The following is a 12500-nucleotide window of genomic DNA, read 5'->3' on the forward strand; positions in this document are numbered from 1 at the left end:
ATTGTTATTTGTTCCTAATTAGTTAACTATACACACACACACACACACACACACACACACACACACACATATATATATATATATATATATATATATGTGTGTGTGTGTGTAAAATGCATATAAGTTATTATTTGCCCTGATAGAATAACAGAAGTCTTTGTAAATAGTCTGAGAAATTTTGATTATTGAACTTCTTAGTTAAGCGAGTAGTAGATAGTGCATCATTAGCAAAATAAATAGCTTCTCATTGTGTTGCCCAAGTGGTCAATGTATATCTCATCTTGTCTCCACCCCCTGTTCACATAATGTGTGAGACTAGACTGTCCCCATATCTGTAGTTCTTAATATGCTCATTGCCCAGGGTTGCCCACCTCTCCCCCATACTTCTCAACCTCTTAGAGCATGAAATCTGGACAAAGCCATGCATAATGGGGGGGGAACAAAGGCCCAAAAATAGGAATATTTTGTAAATATTGCTCTTACAGACTTAAAAGGTTGATATGACAACAGATTGTGCGTTAACATACATTTTCTGAAGGGTATGAATTCTGAAACTCAAATGTCTGTCATTATTTTCTGACTTCGGTCCTCAATGATTTGCCATTAATTTGCCAGAAACCAAATTTTTATGAGAAATAGAGCAAAAATATGCAGCAAAAATCTGGACATTCTGGGAAAATCTATATAGTTGAGAGGTATGCTATCCCCTCCTGACCCTTAGAATAACACAGAGAGATTGCTTAGAGTTTCTCCCTTTCCATCCCTCATACACTTAGAATAGTACTCATTTTCCAGAAACACCCTCTCCCAAATTCTAATTGTAACAATATTTTTAGCTGTGCAGAATCATTTTGCTATGCCACACTATAACCTTGTTCCAGAACAATTCCTCAATATGCTATTTAGGCAAATAAAATAAATACTAATTAAATTCCAGTAAATCAGTATGCTATATGCACATGGTTTAAAAGCCAGGTATGCATGCCCAAATGAAAAGTGGGAGGACAGCTAGATATATTTACTTCCAGCAAGTTGTAGAGGTAACAAACGTGCCTACAGTTGCACCTCCCTGCAAGAGGACTGAGGTGGCAACTGGGGTATGCAAGGATGCCATATATCTTTATTTTATGGTGTACAATTTTCCGTGGTACAGGCTCCTCCTATTTTATGAACTAAGTTTAGAAAGGAGCATGCCAGAATAGAATTTTCATTGACGTTCTTTGGTGCAATGCTTTTGTTCTTGGAGTAAATGGATGGTAATATTACTGAACAGGTAGTCTGATTTTTTTATTATTAGAGTGGGGCAACATGGCGTAAGTACCTAATGGCTCATTTGCTCTAGGAACAGATTTTTTAGGAATCATGCCATGAGCTCTGCTCTTGGGCTCCTTACTGGAATTTCAAAGCCTGCAAGTGTGAATCCTGAAACTGTCGTCAAAGAAATTTAGCAATTCAAAAAGAAAACAGAGAATATTAAACTTCCTGTTCTCCTATTAACTCCTTTTATTGCCCCCTGCACCTCCCAGATGCCTAGGGCTGCACCCCAACACCCCTGATACTTAACATATACTAACTCTGAGCTTGCTGCACCTCACAAATTAGGGGAAACTCCAAGTCACAGTGATATTGGACTTAGTACATACTTTCTCTAGTTTTGCATTTTTAGTCTCACTGTTTTGGAACTTGTATTTACAAGCGTTATACATTCAAATGGTTACCCTTTCTCTGGAAAATGGTTACCCTTTCTCTGGTCCTTTATTCTGTCCCATTGTATATATATGGGACTACTGCTTTTAGTTGAATTACATTTGGTCAAAAATGATTTCAGGCAGCCCACTTCACTGAAACCTCATTTGACTCAAAGCACATTTGGTAGAAATACATTTAGTCGAAAATGGTATTTAGCCCCTGCCCCACTGCAGTGCGACCCTGGAGTGAGAATATAAAGTTGGGGGTGGGGGGCACAGCCCCCCACATTTTCAACCAGTTTTTACTGATGCTATATGTTTTAATGTATTTTTAATGGATACACATTTATATAATAGTGCATAAAGTGCAATTATGTGGGGGGCTACGCCCCTCACACCCCCCACAAACCCCCTCTTAACATTTTAACTGACTTGCCTTATTGGAGGAAAGTAAGAGTCGCAGCCTTGATTTCTTTTTCTGCATGCCAGGAAAAAGAAATGTATGCTACAGCATGTATTAGTCATAGAAATGTTAGTGGTAGGTTCATAAGGCTGCAGCTTTCAAAACTTTGCACAAAGTATTTGCAGAGGGATTGCATCTGTAAAGCTCTTCTACTGGAGGAATGTTGTATTACTTTAATGTGAAGAGATCTTTTAACTCAGTCACCTCAAGGTATGTAGTATAGTAAGCAATGCATAAAGATGCCGACTGAACTTGAAATGAAATAAATCTCTGTCAGCTTTCCTCCATGGTCTGTCTGTAATTTTGTGAGGTATCATTGGATGTTCAGAGTTGCTTTTGTGATACGTGTTACAGATGTGACAATGCTTTATCACCAGTTCAATATCTTTGGACATTCCTGGCCAAAACATAATGCCACATGTAAATTCTTCAGTTAACAACTCCCAGGTGTGCTTCATATATTGTCTGTAACATGAGATTATACAGCTGGATTTGTAAATTTCACACAATTGCTTTTGAGCATTAGTCCCGTACATTTATGAACTTTGATGCATTAGCAGTAATGGACTTGAAACTGGTAACAAAACTTCTTTTAATACACAGCTATTCTGTCAATATCCTATTTTTTTTCAATAATTTGTAGGTCTGTTATTGTCAATATAATGATGCCAATGAAACTTCCAGAGACTGAGTTCAGCTATTGCAATGGTTTGACTCCTAGTTATGCATGCATGTGAGGCACGGCTTTTCTCATAGCTAGCTGACCTTGAAGTAGGAATAATAAAGTAATGGGTGCAGGAGACTGCCCTTTTTCCTTAGTTTTCATATATCATCATTGTACAAAACTCAATAGTAGATTACATGTGTCGACATCACACATGTATTCATGCAAGTAGTTTATGCAATCATGACAAAGCAGTTTTGTGTTTAATGATGATGGGTTTTATAGTATCATGGTAGAACCTATCAACTACCTCATATGTCTGAAATTAATTATTTTTCCCAAAGCAGCTGTGGGAAATATTCTAAAACAGAAGGGTATTGATGGAATACTGCTTAGCATGTGCAATAAAGTATGACTATTTATTTATGTAAAATTGCAACCGTGATCAAAGCTGGCCCTGACACATTAGCATTGCCTCATTCCAGTTAGCCTCATCCATTCAATTGCTTGGTGCATCCCTCATCCTCCTCCTTTGAAGCCTCCAACCATTATTAAATTCCAAAAAACAAGGAACAAGGTACTAAAATAAACCTTTAAACCTAAAACAGGTACCAGCACGATGAAACCTCCTGAGGGGGAAGCGTATTTATGACAGTTCAGAAGAGTACTGGCGGCCCACATCTGAAGAAGTGTTTCTAAACGAAAACACAAACTTGGTACGTTAATGTGGAGTATTTGAAACGTGTTATTCAGTGTCTAATAAAATTCATGTCCTCGATCCTCGCTTGTACTGTGGCTTCATTGTTTCATCGTGCTGGTACCATTATTAAATTCCCCTTTACCTAAAGTTAAGCAAGTAACACCCAACAGCAGAAAGGATGACTGATGACATATTAGGCTGTATAGGAAGAGACATCATCTGTAGGAAGCAGGAAGACGTGTCTCTATACTGGAAGTTCCCCAGACTCAAACAAGTGAGCCTTCCTGAAACCACACAAGTCTTTGAGTTAGTGAATGTATGGTCCCTTGAGACCTGCTACATCATAAGACAATTTCATCCATTTTTTTCCAGTTTCCTGTGTGGATGTATCACCTTGTAGGAGGATTTATTAAGTAAGTAGGTGTGAAACATGGGGGCATGCCTCCAAATCAGCTAAAGATCCTATTTTTTCTGTAGCTGAAATTCAATGGAAAAAATAGTCCCTTCATGGCTTAAGTTATCGTATATGCCTCACCTAGATACCAGGAAAGTACTCTACACCTGATTGCATGTGCACTGTAAAAAAGTAGTTTGATTCCCCCCAGCCTTAAACATGTACATACCCTCCCACTTGAAATAATCAAAATTTGTCATAGAACATTATTCATTTACTATCAGTTTACATTTTTATGTATACATTCATAGCCTCCTCTTCTTCTGAATTTAACCTTGCTATGAAAAGATATTATGTCTCATGTTTATTTTTCGCTAAATATATATTACTTGTAGTTTCTTCACAAATCAGTCAAATAAAATGTTTATGATATGTTTGTGCCAAGGAAAAACTGAAAAACAGAAGCATAATTATGCAAAATATACTTTCATATAAGTAGTAGCCTTATAATTTAAGTGCCTTATAACTGCATTCATAGCAAACTATATTGTACTGACAGATAACCCAAGGCAAAGTACGTGCTAAAGGAGTTAAGGGGTGTTATGTTGAAAAGTCTAGTTTCAAAACGTTAATAAATTGTAATTGTAGCAGGTATCTGTGAAAACCAGATTAACCAACAGTACACTCTGACTTTCTTGGGCTGGAGGATGAGTCTTTGCAAGGCCCCCTATGAAACTGTGGACTGGTAGTAAATGTTACAAGGTTAAAAGACAATAAATTTTAACACAGACAATTCATGTTTTAAAATGCATATTTGTAAAGTGTCTATGTAAAGCTCTAAGCAAAAATCACAAGGAGCAAAATTATTTAAAATATTTTGATTTGTTAAAAGTAATGTAAAGTCAATTTTTTTGCATGCATGCAACTGATAAAAAGGATATACATACAAAGGTTTTTCTCTTTGTTTCTTGAGATTGATTTTAGCAGGCAGTGTCTCAGTGCTGTTAATGGAATAAACAAGTACTTTGCCCATCCTAAAGTGGCATTCTTGACTGAATCAAAAGGTAAAATGCTGTATTTAGTTTGTACTTTAACAACCTAATCTGACATAAAAGCATGACTGAGTATGTACGCAACATTGTCAGACTTGCTTGGACTTCCCCTGCAACAGGCCTGTACCTCCTCAGGAAGTTTGGTGGCACCATTTGAGAAACTCCTTTCTGTACAGACACTTGATAAAATCCCCATCTGGATTATTGGAGTATTTTGTGAAGTTCTGCTCATCAACATAATGGCACAGAAAAGCTAGAGGCAGTTCAGTGGGTGGCAGCAAACGCAGCATATTTGTGCATATTATACACCAAAAGTTATGCAGTGAGAAAGGGTTGTATAACTTAATATATGCTTTCTGGAAGAAAGAAGAATGTGGGTGAGGGGGGCATGACTGAACTTTAAAGTACCTTAAAAAAGTTCATATACGTACTATTTTTCATTTAAAGTACGTAAGACTATAGTAATCCAGTTTGAAATTACAAGATGAACATCTAAGGGGAGATACAAGGAAGAATTTTTTTTTACAGGAAGATGGTGGGTGAATGAAACAGACTATCCAAATTAGTTGTACATTTAAAGTTATTAAAAACACCAACATTATTCAGTATGGTATGTAACAGGAATAGAGCAATTCTTAACAATTCTTAAGCTAGTGGTGGGAGCAGGACAATGAAATGAGGTGCTAAACAGGATCTGCAACATTTCCAACAGGTAGGTAAAATCATTGTACAAAATGTGTCCATATCTGCTCTCATGTTATGTTTATACATATATATATATATATATATATATATATATATATATATATATATATATATATATATATATTAGTTATATGTGAACAGAAGGACTCTGGGATGGAAGAGAGAAGGGAAATCATGCTGCTATGGTTGGTGGGGTAGAGGAGACTGGGAGGTGGGGAGAAATGAGATCCTAGACTCAATAGATGGGTGTCCAGCCCATGTGTCCATGCATACAGCCTCATAACTTGTATGAGTGGTAACAAATTTAATGTAATAATATTATTTTGTATTTTTCTAAGAATGATCCATGTTGTGCTGCATGTCCATGTGACTGTCATGCCCTGTCGAATGACATGCAGTAATGAAACATGCATGTCGTTTTTCCCTAGAGCACTTCTCATTACAACTTCACTCTATTGAATTTTGACAGTGCAAATTAAGGAGTGATTTTTTTTTTTATCTCTGCAATTACTGTAGCTAGTGAAGAGAACATCAGTTTGTAAACAAATGCAGCCTGCTGGCCTCTTCAGGATATGACACTGAAGTCTGACTTCTGGTTGATGTTTATGTGGAGTTTTACTTTAAACTTTTGCTTAAATACGCATACACACACACACGTTTATATATATGTTCAACAAGATTTTAGGATGAAAACAGTATGCAAATTATCGGTGGTACATTTGTTTTTCATCTTTTCCGCAGCCAAGTCCCAGAGAGATGTTTTGGGGCTTTGACTTGCTGACTGGGTCCTGCTTTGTCTTGAGTGGTTCTGCTTTTAGCAGTGGTCATATCACCATGGCACACTGTAGTTAAGATAATTCATAGCTGCAATTTTTTAAAAATGTTACATGGCCAGAGCTATTTTTAAAATTAAAGCCAGATCCAGGAGTTTTTAAAAGAATACACTTGGGAGTTAAGACTTGGCTCCATGGGTTTAAGTGGTCAACCACAATCCATTTCTAGTAAATTCTTACTGTGAGGGACTTTAGCGGTGATGTTCACATGAATGTATTCAAAAGGAGGTCTGTGAGCAAAAATGCTTTTAATGAAGATGTGAGTTTTCGTGTACAGGAAATAGACATAGTGCTTTTCTTAATGTTTGTACCAAGATGTTTTCAGTCCTTGCTCTGGAATTTCAGCTTGCTTAACTTTTGGAACATAATACAACCATGTGTGAATCATCATGTTTTTAATTTCTTCTTTAGTCAAAAATCCTGACAGTGACAAATGAAGACACAACCCATGATGTCATTAAAATGGCTCTTCAAAACCTCGAGATCAGTGTGAGTTCATAAATATAAATTTTGCATCTTTTACTGAAAAAAATAAAGAAGTACACATTGAATGCATAACTGGTTTTCTTCTGCAGAAAGCTACATTGTAAGTGACAAAGTTGTGTGTAAATTATGCAAGGTAAAATTTCTAATATTGCTTTGTAATCAGTATGTTGTTCGCAGATGCTGTCCGGCTTGCATTACATTACTTTTTCTAATGTTGCTTGAACTTCCTGTGCTACTGATATATAGTACGTGATGCTAGTTTTAATATTTTCTTTATTAGCTTATCTGTCTGCAGTGCTCAAAGTACATTTCACTTTTCCTTCTAGTAAACATTACTGATCGACTTGTTTTCTCTGATTTGTTTCATCTCTGTACTGTGGCAGTATAATGTGTTAGATGAAATGTCATTGCAATAATAATAATAATAATAATAATAATAATAATAATAATGTGAGATAGAATGTGATGTGTTCGGAACAAGAACAAAGCATGGAAGTGCCTGTACATGATTCACAGACATCAGTACAGAAGGGCTGCTGTTAGTGATTAGTATAAATACAAATGAACATCACAGCATGATTATTGATTTAGTTTAGAGACTGTTATGTTGTGTAAAAGAGGTCTCATGTGGCACTGTATTACATTTCTTTTATGACGTCTGCTATAGAACAAAAGGTATTGCATCACTTGTGTATATGCATTCACCATACTGAATACATTCATAGCAGTTTTTATGCAGGTCACAGTCCTGAGCGTTACATGTCTACCTACAGGCAGAAGTAGACGTATGTATGTACAAACATATTAGTACACAAACTACAAACTAACGTTTAGTGCATCCTGTAACCTGAAGCAGTTGTCACTGTATAGTTGCTCTGTTATCACTACATAGCTGCACTATATTACCACCAGTAAGACAGACATCCTTCAATGTAGCCTCACACACACATATATGCATATTCACACTAACAGACATATATACCTATGTGTACACATAAACACACCTATATGTGTATATGTATATATATTCTTGCACTCAGAATGCCTGAAAGCATTGGATCATGATGTGCTAAGTCTTATCTTAGTGCACTAGATGACAGGTTCTCATCCCCTGATGTTGTAGTACTGTTTATCAGTGTCAGTGGTGCAACAGGTATCACACTCACCTTTGTTGTACAAAGCTTTGGTTCTTTTCCCACACCAGGTAGATGGATTACTGACACTACAATGTAGCATAATGGGATGCTGCACTCCAGAGTGTGTTGTCCTTCAGGTGAGATGCTAAACCACAGCCCCATCTGCCTGAGATAGTGGTAGTTCAGGTAGATGCAAAAGATCCCATGGCAATATCAAGGAGGGGAAAAATGTCCTGGCCAAATTTCCCCTAGCAGTTTGAATACCACCTTGGGTCTTCTTGGAAAAGAGGCCACTAGCCTCATAGGACTAACCCATCAACAAAGAATAAATAAATAATTGTCTAAATAGAGCACTGTACAGGGAAAATAAGCTTTATTTTGGCTGTGACCATATAGCTCAGGTAGTACAGTATTTGTCTTGGGAGCTAGATTTTGTGAGCTTGAATCTCCATAATGCCATTGGCTGAGATTGCTGTAATAGGCAAAGTCTGAGGAGTTTTTTTTTAGAGGTTGGGGGTTTTCAAGTGTTTACCTCAGAGACACAAGGAACAAGGCTTGATTCTCACCATTAAAGGGAATCTGCTGACCTAAAATGGCCTGCAAAGGCAGCTAGCCTAGCACTTACCTATGCAGCTTTATTGTGCCACTGAAGTATACAAATTATTCAGTGATTATTCATTATACTTTCCATTCTCTGTAGCACTGTCTGCATACTACCAGAATAGATGTGTGACTACTTATGAGTCATTTGTCCATAAAAAAGTGCCCAAGATACCCTCCTTCTTTTGTTGCATATGCAGTGTTGATGCGATCTACAAACTGGTCACCGATTCTACCTCAGATCTGAACTTGCGCACGAGTGTGTTTCCATGCTGGTACAAATAATGCACTAAGGAGTGGCAAATGCAAGATAAATAGCATACTAACTGGACAATGCAATATGCAGAGAAAGGTAATAGTAGCTGGTTACCAAAAAGTTAGGACAGTTGGGCAAAAGAAATGTTGACGTGACAGTGAATCTGTAAGTGCTCACAAAATAATATAAAACATGCCACACAGGGAGAGGACTGACATAAAGCTAGGATCAGGAGAGCAGGTACCTTGCAATTTTATGGCGTATCTGTGAATGTAGCCTACACAAAGCATGCACAATTGCACAATTACAATAAACAGGACACAGAGGATGTCATACAGGTGGTGCAGATGTAGACTGAAGCACGTGACACATGTCTAACAGGACAGTGTCATGTGTCTCACTGTGGGAACAATACCAGCTATGTGACTGTGACAGTGGTGCTGTCTAGTGAGGTACAGCTCTAGGCCACAGTTCGCAGGATCATTAGTAGGTTTCCTGTGTGTCCTCAGACTGTACTACATTGAAAACCAGTAGCTCACTCACCTTAGTGCAAATCAAGTGATTACTTGAGACCATGGCTCACTGTATTTGGGAATGTTCTCTGTTAAGTAAAGTTATGCAATCACTGTACGTTTTTATCACAAGTGCCACTGCACCTCAGTTGCAACTTGAGAAGTTCAAGTGCTGTTACCAGTGTGTTTGACTCTGCAATCTGTTGTACCTGTCATCATCCTTTCTCTAGAACTGCCACTGTAGCCATCCACAGTAGCAGTCAGTAGGCAGCATGAACTGTGAAACACAAGACAAACTTACTTGCACAGCTCCATCCATACTGTGTTCCCCTGCTCCCCATGCATGTAGTTCTCGCCTTATTCTATCAATTCATCCTTTCTTATCTGTCATGGGTATCATTTAATATTTGTTTTTTTTTTACTTTATTTAATGATTTGTACTTCGCCTCTCTAATAAGATCTCCTTGTGAAATCATGTCTTGGATAAAATCCTGGTCGTTTCATCCAGCTGGTATGAGCACATATCATGTCCTCATTTGTGGCATCAAACACAGGCATTCATGATGACAGCTTCTGCACTGCACACCAAAGAGCAGTTGTTGGACAAACTGCACTTCCTGTGGAAGTTTTATTAATTGCTAAGGGGAAGGTGGGTTTCTGCGTTATTACTGGTAAAGTCTACACCAAGGGGAAGAACTGCTACCCTATCAAATGACTGCAGTTCATGAAACATTCCTGAAAGGAATCAGTGAACATTATTTGTTTTCTCAGCTTCAGCAATATTAAGGTGGGGGCAGTACCCAGTGTCACCTGTATGTGAATGACTATAAGATACCTATGGTATTCCCAGCAGGCAGCTAAAATATTTATGTTACTAGGATACAGAGGAACATGAACACCTTTAAGTTTCTTGCTGCATGGACAGGTCATGCTGCTATGGGGATATCAGATCCATATCACACTTACCCCAGGCTAATTCAGTGCTGCACCAGCTGTAGAGCTCCTGACCATTTAGTCAGAATTCCTGTTTGTGCTGCTACATGAAGCATTATTCCAGTAGCACAATGTCTGTCTTGAGATTTTAAATGCTATAGCATTCATCTCACTGTCACCTGGGCCTATGATCTTAAGGATTCTGTCATGTACTCTGCAGTTTATCATTGTTTATTACTGTATTGTTTTATACACTCCTTGAATCAGGGTAGGGACTGTCACCATAATTGGCCTTAGACATAGGCCAACTAGGCAGCCACCTAGGGCATCGCTCTAGCAGATGCACTTTTCCAGTCATCTGGATGGTGTAGCTAGACCAGGATGGGGTCAGTGGGTGGTGTGGGGTGGGCACTGTGGGGCCTCTTTTGCCTAGGGCACCAGTTTACCAAAGGCCATCTCTGACTGCCACTTGGGCCTGCATTCCTAAGGATTCTGTCATGTACTCTGCAGTTTACTTATTGTTTATAACTGTATCTTTTTACACACTCCCTGGATCAGGGTGTAAAACGTCAGCATGACAGCTCCATTACACAAGTCTTCATTTTCTCTATTTCAGTTCAGTTTTTGTGGCATAGACTTTTCATCTCTACAGTGAGCTTGGGTTTATATCTGTTCAAGAACACAAACCATTTGCACTGAAAAAGAACACAAGTTTACACTTTAAACAGCTCATTCATGAATCTAATTCCAGCTTAATAGAAAGAGCTCAGCATTCATGCAATGCAGTTCTGCAGATTTGTAAGGCATGGTGTGTGAGGAAACAATACACAAAACATGATGAGATAATGCATGCAGCCATACCTGTCAAATGTCCAGATTTTCACAGAATGTCCAGATTTTGCCTTATATTTTTGGTCTATTTCTCCAAAAATTGTGGTTTTCAGGCAAACACTGGCAAATCTTTGAGGGCTGAAGTCAGAAAATAATGACAGAAGTTTGAGTTTTAGACTTTACGTCTTTTATAAAATTAACGTTAATACAAAACATGTTATTCTATTAACCTTCTAAGTTTCTAAGATCAATATTTAAAAACTACCTATTTTTGGGCCTTTGCTCCCCCATTATTTATGGCTTTGTCCAGATTTCTTGCTCTAAGAGGTTGAGAGGTATGTATGCAGCTCATTATAAAAAGGAATGCAAACCAAACAAATGAAAGAAGGTGCATTCATGCTGTCAGGTAGAAATTTGATTATAAACCTTGTGGTCTTGGGATATTTATTGCTTTTGTTTTTGTATTAATATGAAGCAACCGCGGTGGTGCTACGGTAGCATTGTCGCCTCACAGTAAGACGTTGTCCTGTTCGATTCTCAGCTAGACAGTCTTCTGTGTAGAGACATGCGTGAATGGGCGTACCTTCATTGAAGGTTGTGCATCAGGGCCGGCATCTCGGCACATAAAAAGCTACTGCCAATCATTAGTGGACCGGAGTTCCACTGTGGCGACCCCTAACCAGGAAAAGCCGAAAGACACAACAACAACATGAAGCAACCGCATTAAAGCTAGTTTGGGAGGTGCCCAGGTGAAACAGTTTGCAAGAGGTTAAGTGGACTATAAGCAGTGCATTTTATTCCAACTTAAGATTAAGCTTCAAATGAAGTTGCTGTCTATGACTTGCCTGCTTAAATTTAAAATTTTGTTAGGATTAACATTACTTATTCTGTTATGGGGAGAATTACATGCAACACATATGTATTTTATTTTAATGTTTCTGTATTCAAAAAAAGTTTACTAATAAGGCATTACTCCTTCAAGTCATAGAAGGCAGCCACAGCCCTTTATTTTGTTTGTTGGCACAACTACCATCTACTAGGTATTTGTAAATGCAGTGGACCAGGGATGGACGAGGTGGAATTGACTCCCCAGTCCTACCTTCTCAGGCTGGCTCTTTGAAAATCAAAGACATTAACTGATCCTAAGTTCTCTGGGCTGTAGTCAGGGCTTTATCCTCTTTGACACAGAATGGTATTTCAGAGGCTCATTGTTCGGCTGTGTGTCATAGAACAGGAATGTCGCAACT

The 12500-nt window shown here is 38.1% G+C and overlaps 1 protein-coding gene across 1 annotated transcript in view; it reads left to right on the top strand.

Moving 5' to 3' along the window:
- The window catches only part of ARHGAP20 (Rho GTPase activating protein 20), a 781419-nt gene that overhangs the window by 642213 nt on the left and 126706 nt on the right, over positions 1 to 12500 (top strand). Inside the window, exon 7 of the mRNA XM_044072727.1 lies at positions 6911 to 6988. Coding sequence (XP_043928662.1) covers positions 6911 to 6988 — 78 coding nt within the window. The remainder of the gene's footprint in view (positions 1 to 6910; positions 6989 to 12500) is intronic.

The sequence above is a fragment of the Protopterus annectens genome, chromosome 5.part0 (assembly GCF_019279795.1).
Source record: "Protopterus annectens isolate FY-2018-M chromosome 5.part0, PAN1.0, whole genome shotgun sequence".
Lineage (NCBI taxonomy): Eukaryota > Metazoa > Chordata > Ceratodontiformes > Protopteridae > Protopterus > Protopterus annectens.